This window comes from Spodoptera frugiperda, chromosome 20 (assembly GCF_023101765.2).
Source record: "Spodoptera frugiperda isolate SF20-4 chromosome 20, AGI-APGP_CSIRO_Sfru_2.0, whole genome shotgun sequence".
NCBI classification, from domain to species: Eukaryota; Metazoa; Arthropoda; class Insecta; order Lepidoptera; family Noctuidae; genus Spodoptera; species Spodoptera frugiperda.
This window is the reverse complement of record NC_064231.1, coordinates 10,220,821-10,241,673: the sequence shown is the minus strand read 5'-3', so window position 1 is coordinate 10,241,673 and position 20,853 is coordinate 10,220,821. Positions and strand designations below refer to the sequence as shown.

Genomic DNA, 20,853 nt, shown 5'->3' with positions numbered 1-20,853 from the left:
ATATTTTGACACAAATCCCAACAGATAAAAAATTTTGGTGAGGTTCTGGTTTAGTAGTGGTGATAGAACCAAAGGAATTTTAGAATCGACTAATTATTGTTACCCTTAAAGACTAATTATACCACTCAGCACAAGGAATGGTCGATTTTTCGTTTTCACTTGGAATGGTTTTATAATATTTATTCTGAATTTATAAAAAATATGTTAAGAATGTGTTCTATAATGTCTGAATAGCTACTATTATATAAAGAGCGTAATTTATATGTACTGTTTTCTATCTACAACGACAACTCTATAAATATAGTTCTAGTACCTGTAGTATGTGCGGCTGACTGCGGCTAAAACAGGGTAACAGGCTTAAGATGGTCATTGAAATAAGTTCTTCCTGTTTGTGGTCAATATTTGCATCAACATAAATTACAAGTGTGTTTATGTTTTTATTGACATAATCTGAAAATGCTATAAACATAAACTTCTATGGGTATATTTTTGTTCTATTATTTTTTTAATAACTAAAGATTGAAAGGCTGACTACTGCTTTGGTCGTAGGTTAAGCATTGCCATTGAACATGATAATGTTGCCAATCTTTTAGACACCCTACTTTACGACTCCGATGAGGATTACTTTTCTATTAATGCTTTAAGTTAATTTTTATTTCTTATTAATTTTAAGTTGTAGATATTTTCGTCATAGTTATTTTTCTCATTAATTAATTTATCATACTTGTTGAATACATTTTTAAATGTTTTATTTAAAAAAACATTCAAAATTATCATAGTTATTAAGATTACTATTTACTCTTTAGTTTATTTAATTACTAATAAGTATAGTTTGTAATATCAATAATGTTTATCCTGAGCGTTTATTCCAGTAAAAAAATGATAATATTGATCTGTTTGATAATAATCGATTAAATCGACTATAAGACATGTCAAAAGAGTTTACAGTAGTATCTGTTATTCGATTTTACGACTTGCTTGAGCGAGAGCGAGAGCGACATACGCGCCGACGCGACGGACGGACGCTTCGCCCGCTCGTTGTTTTTTTCACTTCCCACACTGCCCACCTTGCCCCTCAACCCTTCACACCCTCCCGCTTGTTCGTTCGGTTCGGTCGTTGTTGCGTTTTGCTTCACCGTCAAGTCAAGCGCCTGGATCGCCCGCGGTGAACGTTACATTACTGTTGTGTTTATTCTAAATGGCTTTCTTCAGTTTATAGTATAGTTATTTCGGATTCTTTATTAACTAGTGTAATAATAATGACGGTGTTTATGAACTCAATTTGTAAGACTTACATGTATTAGTGCAACAGGCGATTGTAAGTCGCAAAGGGCTCGTGTAAACATAGGGGGACGTTGTAATTACAACATGCCTACAGATTCTGAATGCGAGTGCGACCTGGTGTCGAAGGAGTGGTTGTTGGCGAAGTTACGGTCCGACGAGAGAGACACGGTGCTCATAGACTGTCGCGGTTCCAATGAGTACTCAATATCTCACATCCGCTCCGCAGTGAACTTTTCGATACCGAGTATTATGTTGCGACGATTGGCGGCGGGGAAGATCGAGCTCGTGTCCACAGTTCAGTGTAAAGAGCTAAAGGCAAGGATCACGCATTGCCGTACACGAGGCATATTCGTGTTGTACGGAGACGGAGTTCCACGGGACCCCGACTCTGTTCATGGAATCCTGCTGCGGAGGCTAAAGCAAGATGGCGTGCAGGTCGTCTGCCTTGAAGGTATGTTGTATGCTTCTTGTCTTACCTAACTAGTCTAACATTACCTATACCCTTTCCACATAATGGGACATGGATGGTATGAAACAGCAGGACAGATTGCTGCCTTGTATGTTTCTCCTAAAATCTGCACATTGATGCTCAGCCAAATATTTACATGATAGTGTGAGCACAGTCCGTCCCGTCTCACTTTACCAATTCACACCTTATATGGAAACATATTCATATGCACGTTGGTACTTTGTGCTCTACTAGGTGTGTTTACATTCATTCATATTCTACATAAACTTGAAAATCATTCTTTATCTTCACAGTCTGATGATTGACAATATTTATCGTACATTATCTGAGATATGAAATAATTGATTCATATGCCAATGCTATCATTTTTTGGGGAAATAAGTAACATGTAGTTTGTAGGTGATTGGATGTGATTATGTGTGCACTCTTTGTGTAATGTCCACTTGAATGCATTAATTGCATGATTATAGACTGTACAATTTATAAAGGCAAATGATACTCTATTGAAAGTGGATACCTTAAATTATGTTCAGAAATTTCAATCATATTTAGTCACATTGCACTAAATAATGTTCATCAATTATACCATAACTTAAAGTCTCTAAACCACATGGTAATCGAAATATTTTGGTGCCTAGAATCTACATATTGAACAATAATCCTTTTAAATTGTAGAACATTTAGATATATCTCAACCATTTATAGTTGGACCCGTCACTTCCCAATCTCCTTTTATTTTTCCCTATTCAGATGTAGGTACCAATTATTCACATGCCAGAATGAAATTAAAGGCAATTAATAAATCAGTATTAATGTAATATTTTGTAATATTAATGTAATATTTTATATATAACTCTGTTAGAGTATCCCAATATCAATTTATTTTATATTGAGGAATTCTAAAGGATTCTATATTGATTTTATTCAAAATTAGTTTCATACCTATTTCAAATAAAAGTATTTTATCATACAAAAACCCTTTCTAATAGAAGTAATTATTCATGTCTCAAGAATGCAGGCTATAATACTGGTCCCAATCAACATTTGCATACCATTTCAAAGAATATTTTTTTTTGACAAAATGAAATTGCATAACTACTTAAAAACAACTGTCTATCTATTCCACTTATCGGCCATTCTCTGATGTGACATTTATAATTACTATGACCATTTATATTTTGACATAAACATAACTATTAAAATATGAAAAAATCAAAGAAACATTCTCAGTCATCACTGTACAATTATTGGCAGTATTGTAGATAATTTGTTCAAGTTAAAATGAAAATGGTCAAAGTAATTAGAAACAAGAAATGTCAAAGTAGAAAATGGGAGCCTGTATGTTGTAATGACTTTCCTAACACAACACTAGACCGAGAAGCCTTTAGAAAAAGACAATCTCCTATTGAAGCTACATCAAATACCTACATATAATATGTCAAGTAACATAAATGTACAGGGGTTTTATTAAAGGAACAAAATCATCCAATGACTTCATTCGCCTTGGGTGAAGCAAGAGGGAGTGTCAGACTCTTACTGACTAAAAAACCACCCCATTCCTACTGCTGCTTTAAGCCGGAGACCCGGTAAACCCACTAGGTATTCCGCAGCTCCAGAAAATGTACAGGGTAGAGAGTGATTTCAATGTATAGAGCGATTTGAATCAGTCATAGCACAGACTGTAATGGATCAAATAGTCTCTACCTATGTGTTGTTCTCACGACGGCGTTCATTCAGTAAATTATTACCTAACTTAGTGGTATACACGTAATACCGGTTGCCACGCCGAGGAACCGTTTCATAATATTCATTGACAAAAACTTCTTGATACTTATCTATCTTTGAATTTGAAAGCGACGTATTCGAATTATGAAATACTCATCACGCAAATGTAACGATTTAAAATATTTCGATAAAGAGATTGCCGAATATAGGAACATATCGCAATTTATAATGTTTTTTTGTTTGCTAGTTACATTAAAATTTATAAAAGAAACAAGGGGATATTTAGTTAGGTGAGTTTATTAAAACTCGAATACAAATAGATCTTGTAGTTATCAATTAAAGTGATATATTATTATAATCGCATCAGGTTTCATTGCATTATCAGAAACACGAACCTAAATTAGCGTGAGATGATCCGGTTATCAATATAGAATATTATGAACCGTCTTGGATTCAATCTGTTTTAGTTTAAATATGTGTGAGGGGCGTAAGAGGCATGCCGGAGGTCGCAAGTCGAGGCATCCGCTCCTCCAAACGTGGGAGAGGAAGTCGACTACTTATTGTGCTCCTCAATGCGAGACGTTAGATTATAATCACCGCACCGTCTCGAATGCGCTTGTTTGTACCAAGTACCAACACAGTTATTTTCTGGACTGGCAAACGAAGGCAGTTTAATAGTTCATTAATTTTCTGTTTAATGTAGTTACCTATAATAAAAATATCGTTGAGGTGGTTGAATGAAATGTGAAGTTTCTAAATAATGGAAAGTCACCACAAATAGGGCCCAGTAGGGCTGATGCCGACCCGGAACTGCAGATTACCTAGCTGGTTACCAGGGCTCCGGCTCGAAAAGCAAAAGTAGGAACGGGGTGGTTTTTAATCAGTAAGTGACACTCCTTCTCGCCTCGCCCGAGGCGGGAGAAGTCATTGAATGACTTTCCACCCGAAAAAAAAGGCCAACGTAAACGTTTATGCTAACAAATTGGGAGTTGCCCCTTTACATCTCCAATGCCACAATCAACGATAGGCATTCATAGACGTATTATTTTTTAATTAAAAAAATATTTCGATTATTATCAACATTAACCTCGCTTTATTTCTTCACTCTGATGAAAGCTTACATCTAAATTTCTCAGTTCAAAACTTACATCTCTTTAATAGTGTGTATAAATCAAATATAGTCTGGATGATCAAACAGACCGGATGCAATGAGCTGCTGCTTCAGTCTTCGTCGGACGGAAGAGCGCCGCAATTTTATTAATAAGTTCCCGTTTCACTCACGTCCTGTCAATTTCAACTTGGTGCGTAAACTGACTTTATAATGCGAGTGTAAAATATCATAAACATAGTATGACCCAAAAATTTTAAATAACTACGTAAGACGACGTGTTTATCTGCCCTCTTTATTTTTGTATCTAGTTACTCTACTATAGGTAGGTTTTTAGTTTTCTGTGCACGGATACTGTTACATCGACTAACTAATTAATTATAATAGTTATTTAACATTAATAAAAAATATACAAGGCCTCCCGATTAAATGTGTTTATAACATAATTATAATATTGTTATTAAAATATTTCCTTATTTGATCTAAATTGGACAGTATTGCCCATCTGAAGTGTCTGAATACGGAGCAGCGCGATCATAAAATAAATGGCACGTGCTTGCGAACAACAGGATGTTGTGAGCGAGCTCCGCTTTGAATGTAAACTCTTTGGGGCTTAACATTTATAATCGTAGAGGAAATCGTGTGCATCTGGTTGGAGTGGATGGCTCACGCGAATAAATATGATAATAATGTGATCATAGAGGAAAAGCAAATGGAAAAGGGAAGCGGAATTCCATTAAAGTAGACTGCGTTGGAATAATCCACATGAATGGTCCTCCACATGAAAATAATTATGTATTTGTCTTATGGTTTTATCATCTCATCGAAACAAAATAAACGTGTATACGTTTGATATATGTACATATAAGTAGTTCTTGTGGAGATGAGGTAGCTGAGCGGCCACATAAATAGCAATCAATATTGGATCATTGATAATCATGAGCTATTTATTTTAATTTTAGTTTTGATTGTCTTGTACGAAGCTTTTAAAAATGATTCTAAATTGATAAGTTGTGCGAGAAGCTGATGTCTTTAAAACAATAAAAAAATAAAATACTGTTAATTTTTCTAAAATACTGTTTACTTTCCTTCTCAGACCTAAATATACTTTATTTCTTGTAAAAAAAGTTGGCAACCCTAAGTGGAGTGCGTATAAACAAGTACCTATGTATCGGAAGGCGTAACATTGGCATTGACAGTTTTTATGTGCTGATGTAATATCCAATCCGCGGATTACTATTTTGTGCTGCGTATTGTATTCTGATTTTATTTATGTCAGGTCTCGCTACAGTGACTTCGAATAAAAAATGGCAACTTGTTACGCCGTAAAAGCACGTAAAGGTCACCAATTTGTTAACGCTCGTGTACATTTGAATATGGTCCATAAATTAGATGTTAACGTACAACAAGCAAAGTCCTATTATTGTAATTTATTGTCAGCTGGAAGCGCGATATTAGTCGGGGTGCAATGCGATGTAATACACTGATACGATTATCAGGAGACTATCTGGCGGACAGCCGTCGACGGCGCCACACTCATTATCAGCTTGAAATCGAGCCGACAGTCAATTAATGCAACATGTCCCGAGCCTGACCATTTATAATTCAATACTCTGGCAAACAAACATACCTACCTTCATTAATGGACAGGAAATTAAGCCTTTGCGGTTAGTGAACTAGATATAGCTACTAGCTACATTACCTACATCCAGAAAACGCTAAAGTTTATTATTAATTGTGGTGTCATCGCGTCGTCTATTTAAAATGATGAATAAATAATTTCAACATTTATAGTATTCATTATAATTACAATGTTGACTTTTGACTCCAAAGTTCCCGATGACGTAAATGGACTTCATCCCTCCATCATCACTCATTCTGCTTAAAAAGCCTCACTGGGTACATTTGGTGACTTATTCAACTTATCTGGGTGACGTCGTTATACAATAACAGCATCAAGGTTCATATTTTATTCCTTTAATATTATAAACAAGTTAATTTTTCTATTTATTTTGAAATCTTAACATAGCCATCTCCTCACAAGTGCGTGGGCGATTTCGTTAACTTTTGTATAGATACATTTTTGTAAGTACAACCAGAATATCTATTTTCGTGATATCGCCTTGAAATCCAAAACTCCCATCCCGTCGATTCTAAGAACCTGAATCAAATAGTTGGGAGTGACGTCAATCTGCTTCATTCCCAGAATTTTACCGAACGTTATTTATTTATTACAACGTTATTTCTCTATTGCTTTCGTAAGACATAAGCATTATAAGTTTTGTAGGAATAGGAGATGGTGTCCCAAATTGTAGTACAAAGTGGTTCTCCAGCATTGGTTGATGATGAATTGATTATAAAAGGTTAAAATGTTTATGTCATTCACTTGTTGGTCACGATCATTGTGAATGGATTTAATTGACCCAACTCGAATAACATTCAATAGCAGCCGATGTGCAATCATATTTATAAGTCGCCCACCAACCTTAGTAAATTGGTTTAAATTGTTCCAACAGGCTTGATTAAAGTCTATTTAAAGATGCCTCAGAATATTATCAATGACAAACGCTTTCGCTTCAACCCATTCAATAACTGCACTGTGGCTCAATGATCTTGCTTGATCAATGATGTAAGATAGTATTAAAGTTTAATAAATACAATCTGATAATACGGTTTAACTAACTATGTGAAATTGGAAACTCACATGGGTATTTTACCTCGTGCAAACAATAAAAAATTGCATTGAGAGAAACTGAAAAGAATAAATAATCATTCTGTACCTTTTTAAATCGCACCAAAAAACAGCAATAAAAACCCAATTCTGTATTAAATAAATAGTTCACAAGTCTACGTAATTATGTATTGGGTAGTTAAAATCGCACAAGGTTGTTGATAAACGTGGCTGGAAGGACGCGGGCCGCGAGCCGGGCCAAGGCCTCCCCGCAGTCCACACCTGCCACCCACGCCACGCCAGCGCCTCCCCGCGTGCCGACTGCCGCGCCGTCGACACCATGCATGCTCGGCTGTGCCATACGTATTTCTACATCTCATCACTACATATGATACCAGACCGTAATATCCACGGTCTTCTTGAACTATTGAGGCCACAATGTCCAAATCTCAAATATAAATAATCAGAATACCTAAAAATTACATTTAAGGTTGAATTTATTCGTTGCATGAATGTTTGTAGACGGTCTGGAGTGGGTGCTAAATGTGTGCGAAACAATCACGTTTATATTGTGTGGGTGTAGCGGGCTGAAGGATTGGGTTTGCTCGGCGAGGGGTGAATTTTATGGAGTCCTTGCTACCGAGGACGAGCGTGGAAAGTAGGGGGGGGGTGTCAGAGACGTGGAGGAGGGTACGACGGGTTCATTGAGTGCGGCGGATGAATGGGCCGCGATGAGTCATCGGATCGATGCCGAGCCGCCGCCTGCCTCTCCCCCGCACCGTCCCGCGGCTGCGTGATGCCAGCCTGCTTGCTAGGCCTGCAGCTCACCTAATGGCCCATATTTAATGTGGGAGTAACAAATTGGCACCCCTATACCTCTTACTGATAACTGATATCAAATTCGTACTTATGATAATAGAGATACAATAAACAATTCAGATTCATGGGATTTATAAGTTCGATGAATATTTTATTATCAATCAATGCTGTCTTAACTACACACTACGCGAATTTAACAACAACATAATTAGCTCGTGCTTTACTAGAATAGTTAAGGATCTTGAGCTGTTTACTTATTACAGAAACTTGTATTTTCACGACCTCCATTTCAGCGATAAACGTCGTTTAACTGTTCAACCACAAATGATATCGTATGCGAAGGATATTGAATGGGCGTCAATAATGGGCTGTCGATGTCGTGACTATTAGATATACCTCTTATAGGAATGTGATGGACATAATGGGAGCGTTATTAGCATCACAATCGTGGGCTGAACAGTGGACGACAGGAAGCGGCCGAACGCGACGGAAACGCTGCGTTATCCGCTTTGGCGTGCACCCACCAGCATGTCGTACGACTCTGAGGAACAATTTTCGAGTCTAAATACTTATCGAGTCATGAAATTTATTTATGAAATGTAAAATGTAATCAAGTTACAAGTGCTCGATAAGATCCTCCCAGTTAGTTGTCTCCACTTTGTAAAAGTTATTAAAGCTGTGGGAATAAAATGTGTAGGTTGGGTAACATTTCAACTCAAACAAATAAAAGCATGACCTTTACCATAAAATATTCTGAAGATTTTCCAAAAGTCAAGAGGTCTTCGTTGTTTAGAAAATACGTCATAGTAAAATATTCAACAACCGAGGTTTCCTCATTAAAATTACGATCCCCGTAACTCGCACCAAGAAAATATATTTTCTGATACTAGGTTTGTTTGTCGCGTATCTTTGTGAACGACGCTGTAATTAATGCACGAAATTAATGTACTATAAGTTGAATACACTTCTACAGATTTACATCAAGGGTTCTCGACAAAAATATAGCATAACCTAAGAAAAACTGATCTGAAAAGATCATCATTTTTGGCATCATTATACCGCACATCTATCTAACTGGCTGGTTATATGTTTTGGTGTGGCATATTTCGAAGAGACGAATTCAAACCTCCAACTTTCTGCGTACTCACCAGATAAAGAATTACCTGACGAAATCGGTTCAGACGTTGTCCAGATTTGCGCTTAGTAACACATCCAGCGATTCATTTATAATAGTATAATAGATGAGAGAGAATACCATGAACTCCGTGTGCATCGGGCTCAAAGTATACATAGTTTCGTCTTTAGTCATACTCGGAAATTATTAAATGCTTACTCAGATGAGGATAAATCGCGTATTGGTTTAAGTGGAACAGTCAAAGCGTTAAATCTAGCCTTCTCTTTCACATCTGCACCTTATTCTATGCGATTTGGTTAAAGCGAAATCCTACTTTTAAGTGATAGTTAACTGTTGTTTATCATTACTAAATAATGAGGTGATTGATCATGCTAATAGTATTTATTGATTAAATAGTCGTCTATGAAACGTAGGCAACTGAAGGCGAAGGCGTATCTTTTCACATTCTGTATAATATCTAAATTTGAAAAGTTCAGGCTATTATAAGTATCAATTATTTTCAGATGTGAACATCATAAATAAATAATAAGCTTGAGTTTTATTAATTTTATTCTTTGTCCCAATAGGAGATTTTGAGGAGTTTCGACGCGCTTACCCCGAATGGTGCAGCGAGGCTGGTGCTCAGCATGTACCACATCTTCCACTCATGGGTCTACGGTCAGTATCATTCAACTAATACTTATACACATACTAATTCAAACTTAAGTGTCTACAAATGTAATGTTTTAAATCGCACTCATTTAATGAATTAATGTTTTATCTGTAAAATAGTTAACTGATCTCAGAAATGTCTAAGCGTAAGCTGCATTAATAGCTTTTCTTGGTAATTGGTGTATTGGCTCCACTAAGAATGTCTGCACATTTGACTATTTGCTTCCGCGTAAGTCATTCCAATCATGCAGAGCTTCATTTATGTCTTTAATAAGCGTCAATTTAATAACAAGTAATTTAAAAATATAAAATTGGTAAGGACAACAGGCACATTCGTCGAGGCTCGTGGGTGTACACGGTCAGGTAATGGAGTTTACGTGTTATGCTTAGGTATAGAGGATGTTCAAGATAGCTTATTCTCAGAGGTATAGTCTGGAGGTAGAGGTGTATATGTAAAACTTATCCATCTCCATCGGGGGTGATCCACGAAAATTTCAACAGCTCTACACATTATGTTTTCACGTTAAAATGGCTTCATTACTTTAAATGGCGCAACACATGAAGTTATCTCTTACTTAAATGCACATAATAAAACTAGAAAAAAATGTTGATAATAATATCACAGTCATGATAAAATCGAGCGTGCAGCTAGTACATACAAGTACATATTATATCAAGGAAATCATTAGAATTGAAATTCTGAGCAGGCCGCCTCGCTCAATTGAGAGAACGAGGAAACTTACGCGTGGGAACCAGATTTGCGCGTGAGAAGGTTTTTCACTTCGATGGAAAAAGTGTCCGAACCGATTCCGGCGAGACTGGATACGATACGATACGACGGACTTTCTCAATATAATGTTGTTGACGAGTTGATCTCGTGTGAAGCAATTGTATGTTGAAAGTCCGCTTTATAACTATTTCAACAAATGCGTTGTTTATAATCGTTAAACATCTCAATTAATTAATGATTACTAATAGAACCTTTCTTATGTGTTCCAATTAAATTAACTGGTAAAGTTGGTTAAATTATTTTGTATTTACCTGAATTTAGTTTTTACTCCGTGGGTTGCATATACCAAGACATCGAATCATAAAATAAGATTTCTCAGTATCGGTGACGATGACAGAATGTTACTCATAAAGTGCAAACACCGCTTCCTTCGTACCGCTCGAGCCTTTGTTACTCAGTCAGTAAGAATAATGATGATGTATAGAAATATAATGTTAATACTTATATTAATTATTTGGACGGTTATCCAACTACTGGTTAGTAGTTGTTACATTAGGACTTTGATCTAGAAAATATCTATATCGATCTATAAAAAGTCATATTTTTCAACAATCGAACTAACCACAAATTGTTTTTTGTGAGGACATTTATTGTCGCCGATTGTGTATCTACTAACTAGTTAGTTATATGGTTGATCGAAACTTACAGAATAATAAATTTAAATGTACAACATTTTGAATTTACACATGAAATATTTATCACTTATCAAGAAATAATCTGTTAACCTTTTTTACCTACATTCAAAATGAAAACAGGAAAAACAAATGAACAAAAAACTAAATTGAGTCGCTTTTCTAGGGACACAAGATGGCACACGCAAAGAGACTGTCCCTAAAGAGTAAATAGTAGATAACTACTTATACCTAGTCGGTGCGTACTACACATAGCCGTAACTGACTTAACAGTGCACGTGCGAATATCTTGTCAATGTCAAATATTTCATTCATGAGGCTGTATAATTTGTTCAGCTGGAGTTGTAGGTACATTTTAATACGACACTGCTAACAAAGTCTATTTAACAGTCTTATCATAAATGAGCTGAAACCTTACTTTGGTAAACGTTTCTAAAACGTTCGAATTTGATTTAAATTAAATATCTAGTATTAAAGTAATTCCATAAGTATTTTGCACAACCAGTTCAAAGTTTGGTTGGCCAATTGATTGTACAAAGGTAAAAAACCTTGATGTCGCTGCCGCCGCATTGCAGTCGGCTGAATAAAAAGTGTTGGTTAATAAACTCATTCATCATTTAGAACGGTGACGAGCACCGTCTACGCCACGACCGCGCTGTAAGTGTGCAGTTACCTAAACACGTAATTGGCGTATTGCATTAGAAGCGGTGAAACGGAGCCTTGCGCTCAATGGAGTGCGTTCCATTCATGCAGACAGCGCGCATGCGGTGAACGCACGGCGCACGGTCTCTGTTTACTGCTTCAGTTTTTCGCTTCGCAAATCATTGTAGGTGTTCGGCACACGATGTTAATGAACGGACTCTGTGAATGGCAACTTGTGACGCGTGACATCACCGCCTAATGTTTCTATATTGATACTCATGCCGCTATACAAAATACTATTAGTCATCAGGGTTGCAGTAACTGGTTACAAAATAGCTATAATCTAAATATTGTTTTAGTGTTTTGCGTAGGCAAAGTAATCGATGAGTTTTCCGCTGAATCGGAGCATATGCTATGAATATAAAGGATGTAATATATTTAGTATTTCCCGAATTATTTTCTTTCAACTGTGATTTGCAAGCATCCGCTTCTGATCGCGTGGGTTGTTTGACTGCTACCTTTCACGATATAATACTCAACCGAACTATAAATAGCCACATTCAAATTAATGGTGTAAATGTAACGACTCCCACGCTGACGCGGCATCGCGCTACAGGCCCACTCAGGGCCTCCGCCAGCCAGCTCCCGGCCCCGGACGAACTAAACACGCACGAATTAGTTAGGTAGGCCTAACGGGAAGGCCTTTGCCCGATATACCTGTTCGTCTAACTTATAACAATGTTCTATTTTCAAACATTTTAAAAACAACGTTTTAACGTTGTACGCTTTGAACAACAGGACGAAATATAATTACGATGCCGCCTACGCACATTATATAAATAGATATTCAGAAACTCCATGGTTCTCTAATTAAATCTTCATACAATGATTTACTGTGGTTACAAAATAAAAGACGAGAATGACGTGCGTCGCTTTATTATCTGAGAAAAGCTGACGTCAGCATCCCTATTTGATAATAATGTGATATCTAATTTTCATCCATAGATAATCTTTATATTTCAGTATCAGGTAGGTACCTACTAAGATTATTTGTTTGTGAATGAAAAATACTTATTACAACAATTAATTAATATTATTCGTTTCACTTGCAATGTTGTTTGTTTCCAGTAATTTCACTGAAGAGTTAAATATTGTTCCAAGAAAAGTTAATTAAGTATTTGTTGTGATGTCATCGTGTACGAATGATGACATCCGTAGATCCTGGTCGACGCGACCGCGGTTGGCGGCAGGTTATCGTTGACGTGACGTCATCGTTGTTGACGTCAAGGCAGTCCTCGCTCCGCGTGAGTTCATTCACGAATTAATCCGTACACGGTCACGGTCGGTGACGAGCTATATTTTTATATTGCCATTTTTAATCATTCAATGTTATTTAATTCATGTTCATACAAACTTATTTCACCCAGATACAAAATATGGTTTTGGTTAGGTTTTAACCTGGTTAAACCGTTGTCTGATACTTTTATTATAGAACAAAGTTTACCACTGATACTAAGGATTTGTTTAACGAAAACCGGTAAAACATTAAATTTATTGTTTTATTTGTATATACATATGTCTATTAATCGGTGACAAAAAATGGACTTAGGTTTGTTTGACACAGCTTTTGTACTTACTTTGTACTCGCAAGATTTTATATCTGTAGTTATTAGTTATTTAACATTGACTGACTTGTCTAAATAAGTAAAAAGGTCAATATAAAACAAGCGTTTATCTACAATATTTTCCTTCCTGAGAGTTAGATTGAAATATAAAACCGAACAAAGAAAATATTACAGTACCTAATTACCTATTTAGCGGTGACACGAAAACAATTCTATCAAATACTGATAAAAGAATGAACGATAAACCGATAATTTGATCTTTTGATATCCGTATTTTGTAATAATAACGATACAAGGTGTGCCACGGACGTAGTTAAGACCGATTTTTTTGTAAGACGGAAAGTTATTTTTTGTGGATTTAATTTCTGTTTGAAACTAATTTTATAAATTACATATTGGACGCTTGGCAATCAAGAACCACCACTGTCCCTTCCTTTAGTATATTTCTTCGCGATGTTGTCCATATAAATTCATAACATTGCTCATGGATAAATTTACACTTACTACTTCAACACTTACAAAACATTCTGTTTTTTGAACATCGTACATTTAACATCGTAAGCTTCATATTTTCTTGTTTCTAATTATACAACAAACCCAAATAACGTTTCGAATTATTGTAACTTTTTTCTAAGATAGGTAAACCAAAATAAGTAACAATGGTACCAATTAAACAAAACAAAATGTCGTGTTAATTCTACTCGACAACACTCTGTAGTGTAGCGTTGGTTCTAGAGTGGCTTGCGGCGACCTCGACACACTTGCTAAAATACAATACCAAATAAACACACGTCCACACATACATACATATTATATGACCATACATAAAACAGGTAATGCATAACTTATTTTAAGTCGTATTCGTTTGCTTTGTCCGGTCGAGTCAAATCGTTAAAACCGCTCCCAGGATGGGAACTAGCGAGTCGTCATTAAAAAACCGTCCCTTGCAGGCGGTCATTGGCAGCGGGTGGGTCGAGCCGCATTCCTGTGCGCCAGCGCACCGCACGCACTCCTACGCCCACACGCACCGACTCTCCAGTGTGCACACAGTTACCCGACCGACTCGCGGAGCGCGCTGACAACATCCCGTGCCTGTACATTGGGCCGCGCTCGTTATTCGGTCGGTTCGCGGAGGCACCGGCCGCCCATACGTATCGGAGTCGTTCATTAATAACACGGCCGACCGTGTCACGGCTTCCGGCGTCCGCCTCGCGCACTCCGCAGCCATTCAAATACGAATTGTATTCGCATGGAACCGACGGCGACGCTGCACTCACCTACACAATGCAATACTACAAGTAGCTGCGAGTAGTAAGCGCGCATTTAAATGAGGGCTCACATTCATTGTTTAAGCAGTGTGACATTTCACTGTAGCCTTGTTACGCTTGTGTATCGGGAATATTGAGTTCACAATCGGCACTTGCGTAACAGCCAGGGCTCCGTTCACCCACGTGTAGGTAAAATTCGTGTAAGTATATCGTTAACATGATGAGATCGGACGGAACAGCGACGCTCGCGTGGGTGAGGCAGCTCCCCTGAATGGACGTGTCGGCTGGTGATCGCCTACGCGCAACCCACGCACTGCGCACTACCTACTATGAGCCTACTAATGCCTAGTACATGCTGCCCACTGGCTGCCGACACTAAATAATTATCTTGATGACCACTCACGCAACACTGATCCAATTTGGATTGTGCGCATGTTTGGCGCAAAATCTTTATTGATGACAACAACATTAAATTTATAATTTTGTGAGCTGTGAACAAATACACCAAATTAAAACAATGCTGAAAAAGTAAAATAATTGAACCAATGCGATAATTATGCAATATGCAATGCAACTAAGAATCGTTAGATGAGTCGAATACGAGGTATACAGCATTTCTTTAAAATAAGTTATTGCAGTCTTTAAAATTACTTCTACACAAGAAATTGTATTCATGGTAAACATTATACCATGTTACAATTTTCTGTCTTTGTCAAACAAACATTCAAAATTCACAGCCAGTAAGTTCAAGTTGTAACTTATATTACAGGAGACGAACCAAAGTCAAAACAGCTTGTGTAAGTTACGACTAATGTGACTCCCGAAATGTGGTGTCCGTCATTGTTGACATTAGATTATTAATAAAACTGTAAATTATATTTAGTCATATTAATCCGTAATACTTAACCTACCTTAACTGCAGCAGGGTAAAAATGAAACATTTGAATGTGAAAAGAAAAATCATATTTCATAATATATCTATCAATAAAAGTTTGGTGAAATATAGTCTATATTATTATCATAATATAAGTTATTATAATGTTGACCTTCAGATATGACGTAGATATATAATAGGCAAACGTAACAACGATTTGGAGGACAAAATGTTCTTGATATGGCAATATATTCGGCGACTTTCCGCGAATCTGGCATCGTTGCGTAGGTGGCAAGCTATCAACAGTACTCTGTACGGGGCATGGACGGCCGCGCATTCGCCTAATTTGATTGCTTTCAAAACAGCAAACTGAATGGCGACGAGACGATTCAGAGGGCGAATTTGGAAAAGTGTCGCGTGGGAGGAGACGCGTTGGAGCCGCGGGCGCGGGCGGGGTGCGGGGCGCGAGGGGGTGGAGGAGTAAGGACGCGGCGCTGCGTGGGCGGCCATTGAGCCGCGGGGGCAGGTGAATGGTGAACCCCCGGGCCTCCTCCCCCATTCAGCAACCCCACGATCGATACCGCCCCGCGTCGCCCTGATGCCCACACATACAGCCACCAACACGCTTGGATGCGCCACCACCACGCTCTACACCGGCGTTATGCTTATATCGCACTCTTGAAGGTCGATATCAGTTAGTAGTGTTTCTAAAGATTAATGAAGTTCATGAGTGTCTATAATATCAAAGCATTGTCGTAAATATGAATAGTTTTCTTTATTAAACGATGAAAGAGTTTAGTACTAGCATAAATTGTAGGATTAGCTTTATTACATTACCTTAGGAACTATGACTTCCTTAAACATTGCTTCCTAGATTAACTGCTTCGAGGTCCTTGTCACAATCGCAAATATGACTGTCGTAAAAAGGGGAGTCAGGTTTGCAGGTGGAACGAAGCGAGACTTTTTCGGCTTTTTATAATAAATCTCAGAAATAAGACGTTTGAAATATGCAGAATATCACTATATTAAAATATTTATAACGGTAATGAATGTGAAATGTTTATATAACACGTGTGCCATGCCTGTTCCAGGTCGCTGCGTATCTCTGGGTCCGGTTGCGAGGAGGCTCTGTCCTCGGGCTCATCATCCGAGTGCGAGGACACCCACGGCCACGTCCCGCAAGACTTCCCCATCGAGATCCTACCCAACCTGTACCTCGGCAACTCCACCAACAGCGAGGACTGTGATGCACTCGCTAGGCATAATATTAAGGTACCACTTACTAATATTTTACTTATCCGTCCTATATATTGTATTCACTGTCATACATTACGTTTTATATAAGTATTATTAGAATCCAAACCTCTCAAAGTTATCTATAAAACGGTTTATATTTGTCAATAACTTAATCAGAATAATATGTATACATATATTGTAAGACAAAGAACGAGCGAGAAAAGTATATTACGCTAAAGTCCACCTAATTTAAATCTCTCTAAGAAAATAATCTCGAAGCTCGAAATTAGTCGATTTTACAACTTCATCAAAGGCTGACACAATAATTTTTGTATTTACAGTATGTGTTGAACGTGACCCCAGACTTACCCAACACTTTTGAAGCGGAGGGCTGCGGTATCAACTATTTGAAAATACCCATCGCGGACCATTGGAGTCAAAACCTCTCCGTACACTTTCCACAGGCCATAAGATTTATCGGTAAAATTCTTCTATTTGTTTTTAACCATGCCAGCCAGACTTTTGTGTGTTGACCGTCGCAGCGTTCAAAGAGGAATCTTTCTCGCTAAGCGGTAAGGCCGTGCTCGGTGGGCGAGTTATTATACGAGTGCTTGTGTCTACAGAAGAGGCGATGTCGGCGCGCTGCGGCGTGCTGGTGCACTGCGTGGCGGGCGTGTCGCGCAGCGTCACCGTGACGCTCGCCTACCTCATGCAGCGCCACCGCCTGTGTCTGCGCGACGCCTTCGAGCTGGTGCGCTCGCGCAAGACGGACATCGCGCCCAACTTCCACTTCATGCGGCAGCTGCACTCGTTCGAGCGCGACCTGGGCCTGCACGAGCACAGCGCCAGTCTGAGTAAGGTCCGCACCGCACCGCGCCGCCCCGGCCGGCGTGTGGGCGCGTGTATACAGTGCTGTCCCCGCAGGTGCTGGAGGCGCTGGGCGCGCGTGAGACGGGCGCCGGGGGCGCCGAGGCCGGCTGCGGGTGCGCGGCGCCGCAGGGCGTGTCGCCCGACTCGGGCATCGAGTTCGACCGCTGGAGCGCGGCGCGCGACACGCCGCAATGACAGTTCTTCTCGGCGCCGCAGCGGCCCCCGCCCCCCTAGTTCCCGCACCGCTCCCCCCGCGCCGGTAGCGACTGCCGGCTGTGATTTATCTGTTAGTACTAAGTGAGTCGGTTTAACGTAAAATTATCCTTTATACATAATTTAAGTCAATTTTATAAGTTCGACATGTCTACTGGATGTACGACTTGAGATGCATTCCCGAGTAATCTTCCATTACGCTATGCATTTTGTATCATTTTAAAGTTATTTTGTAGTGCGCATTGTACTATATTATTATTATTAGGTTCGCAGAATTTTGAACCATTTGACGAGTTGTGTTGTCCATTGATGGTTAACCTCTGTGAGGGTGACGCACCGTGTAGAAGAGGTGACTACACGTCACTAGTGCCACAGCATTCAATCCAAAAACATAATACAAGGTATTATTTGTTAAGATTGGAATTATTATGAGTGTTCGATTATAATATTTTTTTACATTGAATTAAGTCCATTTTTTCGTAGAACATTGTAATGACACGGGGCTTCTAATATCTCTTCCATTGTTGTTGATATATGTATATTGTATTAGTATGAGAGTGAGTGCGCGAACGTGCGTGTGATATTATTATATAGTCGTAACTATTGGTCGTATGAATACTATATTTACAATTTTAACGCCACACTAGTGACCACTGCTGCTGGCTCCGACTTATCAACCGTGTGTCACTCGACCGACATATATTTACAAATTGATAAATATTTTATACGAAAACAGATATAGGATGAATGACTATTTGAAATTATTTTTGTATTAGTTTACTACAACTGGTCTTAAAATCGATTAGCAGCAGAACAATTAATGTATAAATGTTCTGGTTTGTGGTCAGTAACAATTAGTGTGGAATCTATTTATAATTCACACCTACTACGTAACAGTTCGATTGATAAGGTCTTGATATGACTATTTTTATATGAATTATAATACACAGTATATGCAGTACTCTAGCTATATAAATGCATATTGAATATGCAATAACACTTAACATTGCAGTTAAAACCCGAACTCGTTAGTATTGTATTTTTATTTAGCTTGGTTTCCTTACTGAGGTATGGTGAGGTGCCTAGCACCTAGCTTACACGCAGGAAACCTATAGTAACGGGTTGTCGCACGATCAAGTACAAATATATTGAGATTCTCGTGCGAACACCTTGACACGGTGCACTTTAATGTTTTATTACACTTGAATAGCCATAGCAGTCTTATTATTTCCCACAATTCTTTGGATTTCAAGTGAAACCACATGTTATAAGGTTCTCGAAATTGTGTGGTATATGTGCCAATCCTTTGCCTAATAAGATTAGTACAAGCTTATTTTTTAGCCATTATGCCTTGAAAGGCAGGTTAGTTACGATTAGCGTGAGTACAGTTTATTTTATTAGTAAGTTAATATTAATATTTTGTGATGGGACGGCAACGAACCTTACCGACTAGCGACGGTTATTCTTACTTACGGTGTAGGGCTGTACGGGCTGTACCGCTGTACATTATTCAGAAAGTGTTAGCGAGTTCGGGCTTGAGCCGCATCTTACAAATCCTCCGCCTCGCAGCCGGGCAAAGACAGTAAATACGTGATATTTTATTTTACTATTGACGTTTCCATTGGCATTTATCATTTACTAATTTGAACATAATTATATATTTTTCTATATGTTGCGTAGTTTCATGAGTTATAACCGATAGTATGTAAATAAAAGAAAGGCAAGCTTTAATATTAAGTATGTTAATTATGATTATGAAATGTAGAAAAATTGTTACAATGTAAATTTGTTATAGATTAAGACTTAATTGAGATTCCGCTTCCTTAACATTGAATGCCAATTTATTACGTAGTATTTGGACGTCGATCCAAATTAGCTAACATTTATGTTACTTTCTTTTGTAACGAAAATGTTAATCTTTTATTTTTAGATAAATATCTTCCACGTTAAACTAATATTAGAACACAACCAGTTTAGCGGAGTTGTAGTTATTGTAAGTCACATTTCCAAACTAGTAAGGTGGAAGATTATGCCAAAGTTCACTGTCATTTAAAATTACGTCACGGAAAATAAGGAAATATTAATTATTATCCACCGTTAAGAACTAAATATTTGTTACTTTAGTTTAAACAAAATAATTTTAGTTGTTTTGGTACAAACCGCCTTTACATTCTGAATGTTTCTAATTGCACTATATATTGTAAAATTTTATATTTCTAGATATAACGTAATATTATAATTGTAGTGCACAAACTAATGTCTGTTCGATGTTGCCGTTGTGCAGTCAATCTGGATGGAAACAAACAAGTTATGTATATAGTATTGTATCATTTCTGTTATGATATGAAACTCATGTTAACTGATGACGATGTTGATAATATTTTAGAAAATCTTTTAGTGCTTTTTCCTAAAGGTACCTAAAGCCACAAGGCACACGTAATATTAACCTCAAAACAAATATAAACACTGTTAATCTATTACAAGTTCTTTGATTTATTTTTCCTTGGTTTCATATGCGTCATGTCATAATGTTTGCACTACTTTGCAAATATGAGTTAATTTTATTTTTGTTTTTGGTTCAAACCAGTTTCTTTTTTGCTTTATCTTATATTTATAACATTCATATTATATATTAAAAGGAATGTAAATACATTGAAGAGATAACTACGCGCATCCCTTGCTAACTTTGCTTGAGCAGAGATCTCCGCTTGAGTAATGTTTTATAATACCGGCTATAAACTCCTAATTTTATATACTAAAATGATGAATCCCAATTTCTCTTGATCATCGCATTACGCGGAAACAGCTGGACTGATTTCGCTTATTTCTTTATTATTATTC

The 20,853-nt window shown here is 37.7% G+C and overlaps 1 protein-coding gene across 2 annotated transcripts; it reads left to right on the top strand.

Annotated features, from left to right (window-relative positions):
• The first annotated feature begins 984 nt into the window (after positions 1–984).
• LOC118261878 (dual specificity protein phosphatase Mpk3-like) lies at positions 985–20,489 on the top strand. 2 transcript variants are annotated; one of them, XM_035572895.2, is made up of 6 exons: positions 985–1,735; positions 9,778–9,868; positions 16,785–16,965; positions 17,271–17,409; positions 17,553–17,788; positions 17,854–20,489. In XM_035572895.2, exons 1-6 carry the CDS (start codon positions 1,369–1,371, stop codon positions 17,992–17,994), a joined length of 1,155 nt encoding a protein of 384 aa, XP_035428788.1. In that variant the 5' UTR covers positions 985–1,368; the 3' UTR covers positions 17,995–20,489. The 2 variants fall into 2 exon arrangements, with proteins under 2 accessions (XP_035428788.1, XP_050557374.1); XM_050701417.1 differs by having other exon boundaries at positions 986–1,735; positions 17,553–17,783.
• The last annotated feature ends 364 nt before the right edge of the window (positions 20,490–20,853 follow it).

What these genes read in the sequence shown, in the direction of transcription:
- LOC118261878 (XM_035572895.2), top strand. Translation starts at nt 1,369, where the DNA reads ATGCCTACAGATTCTGAATGCGAGTGCGACCTGGTGTCGAAGGAGTGG. An exon ending in CTTCCACTCATGGGTCTACG is followed by an intron (nt 9,869 to 16,784) that starts GTCAGTATCATT and finishes TGCCTGTTCCAG; the next exon opens with GTCGCTGCGTATCTCTGGGT. An exon ending in ACAGGCCATAAGATTTATCG is followed by an intron (nt 17,410 to 17,552) that starts GTAAAATTCTTC and finishes TTGTGTCTACAG; the next exon opens with AAGAGGCGATGTCGGCGCGC.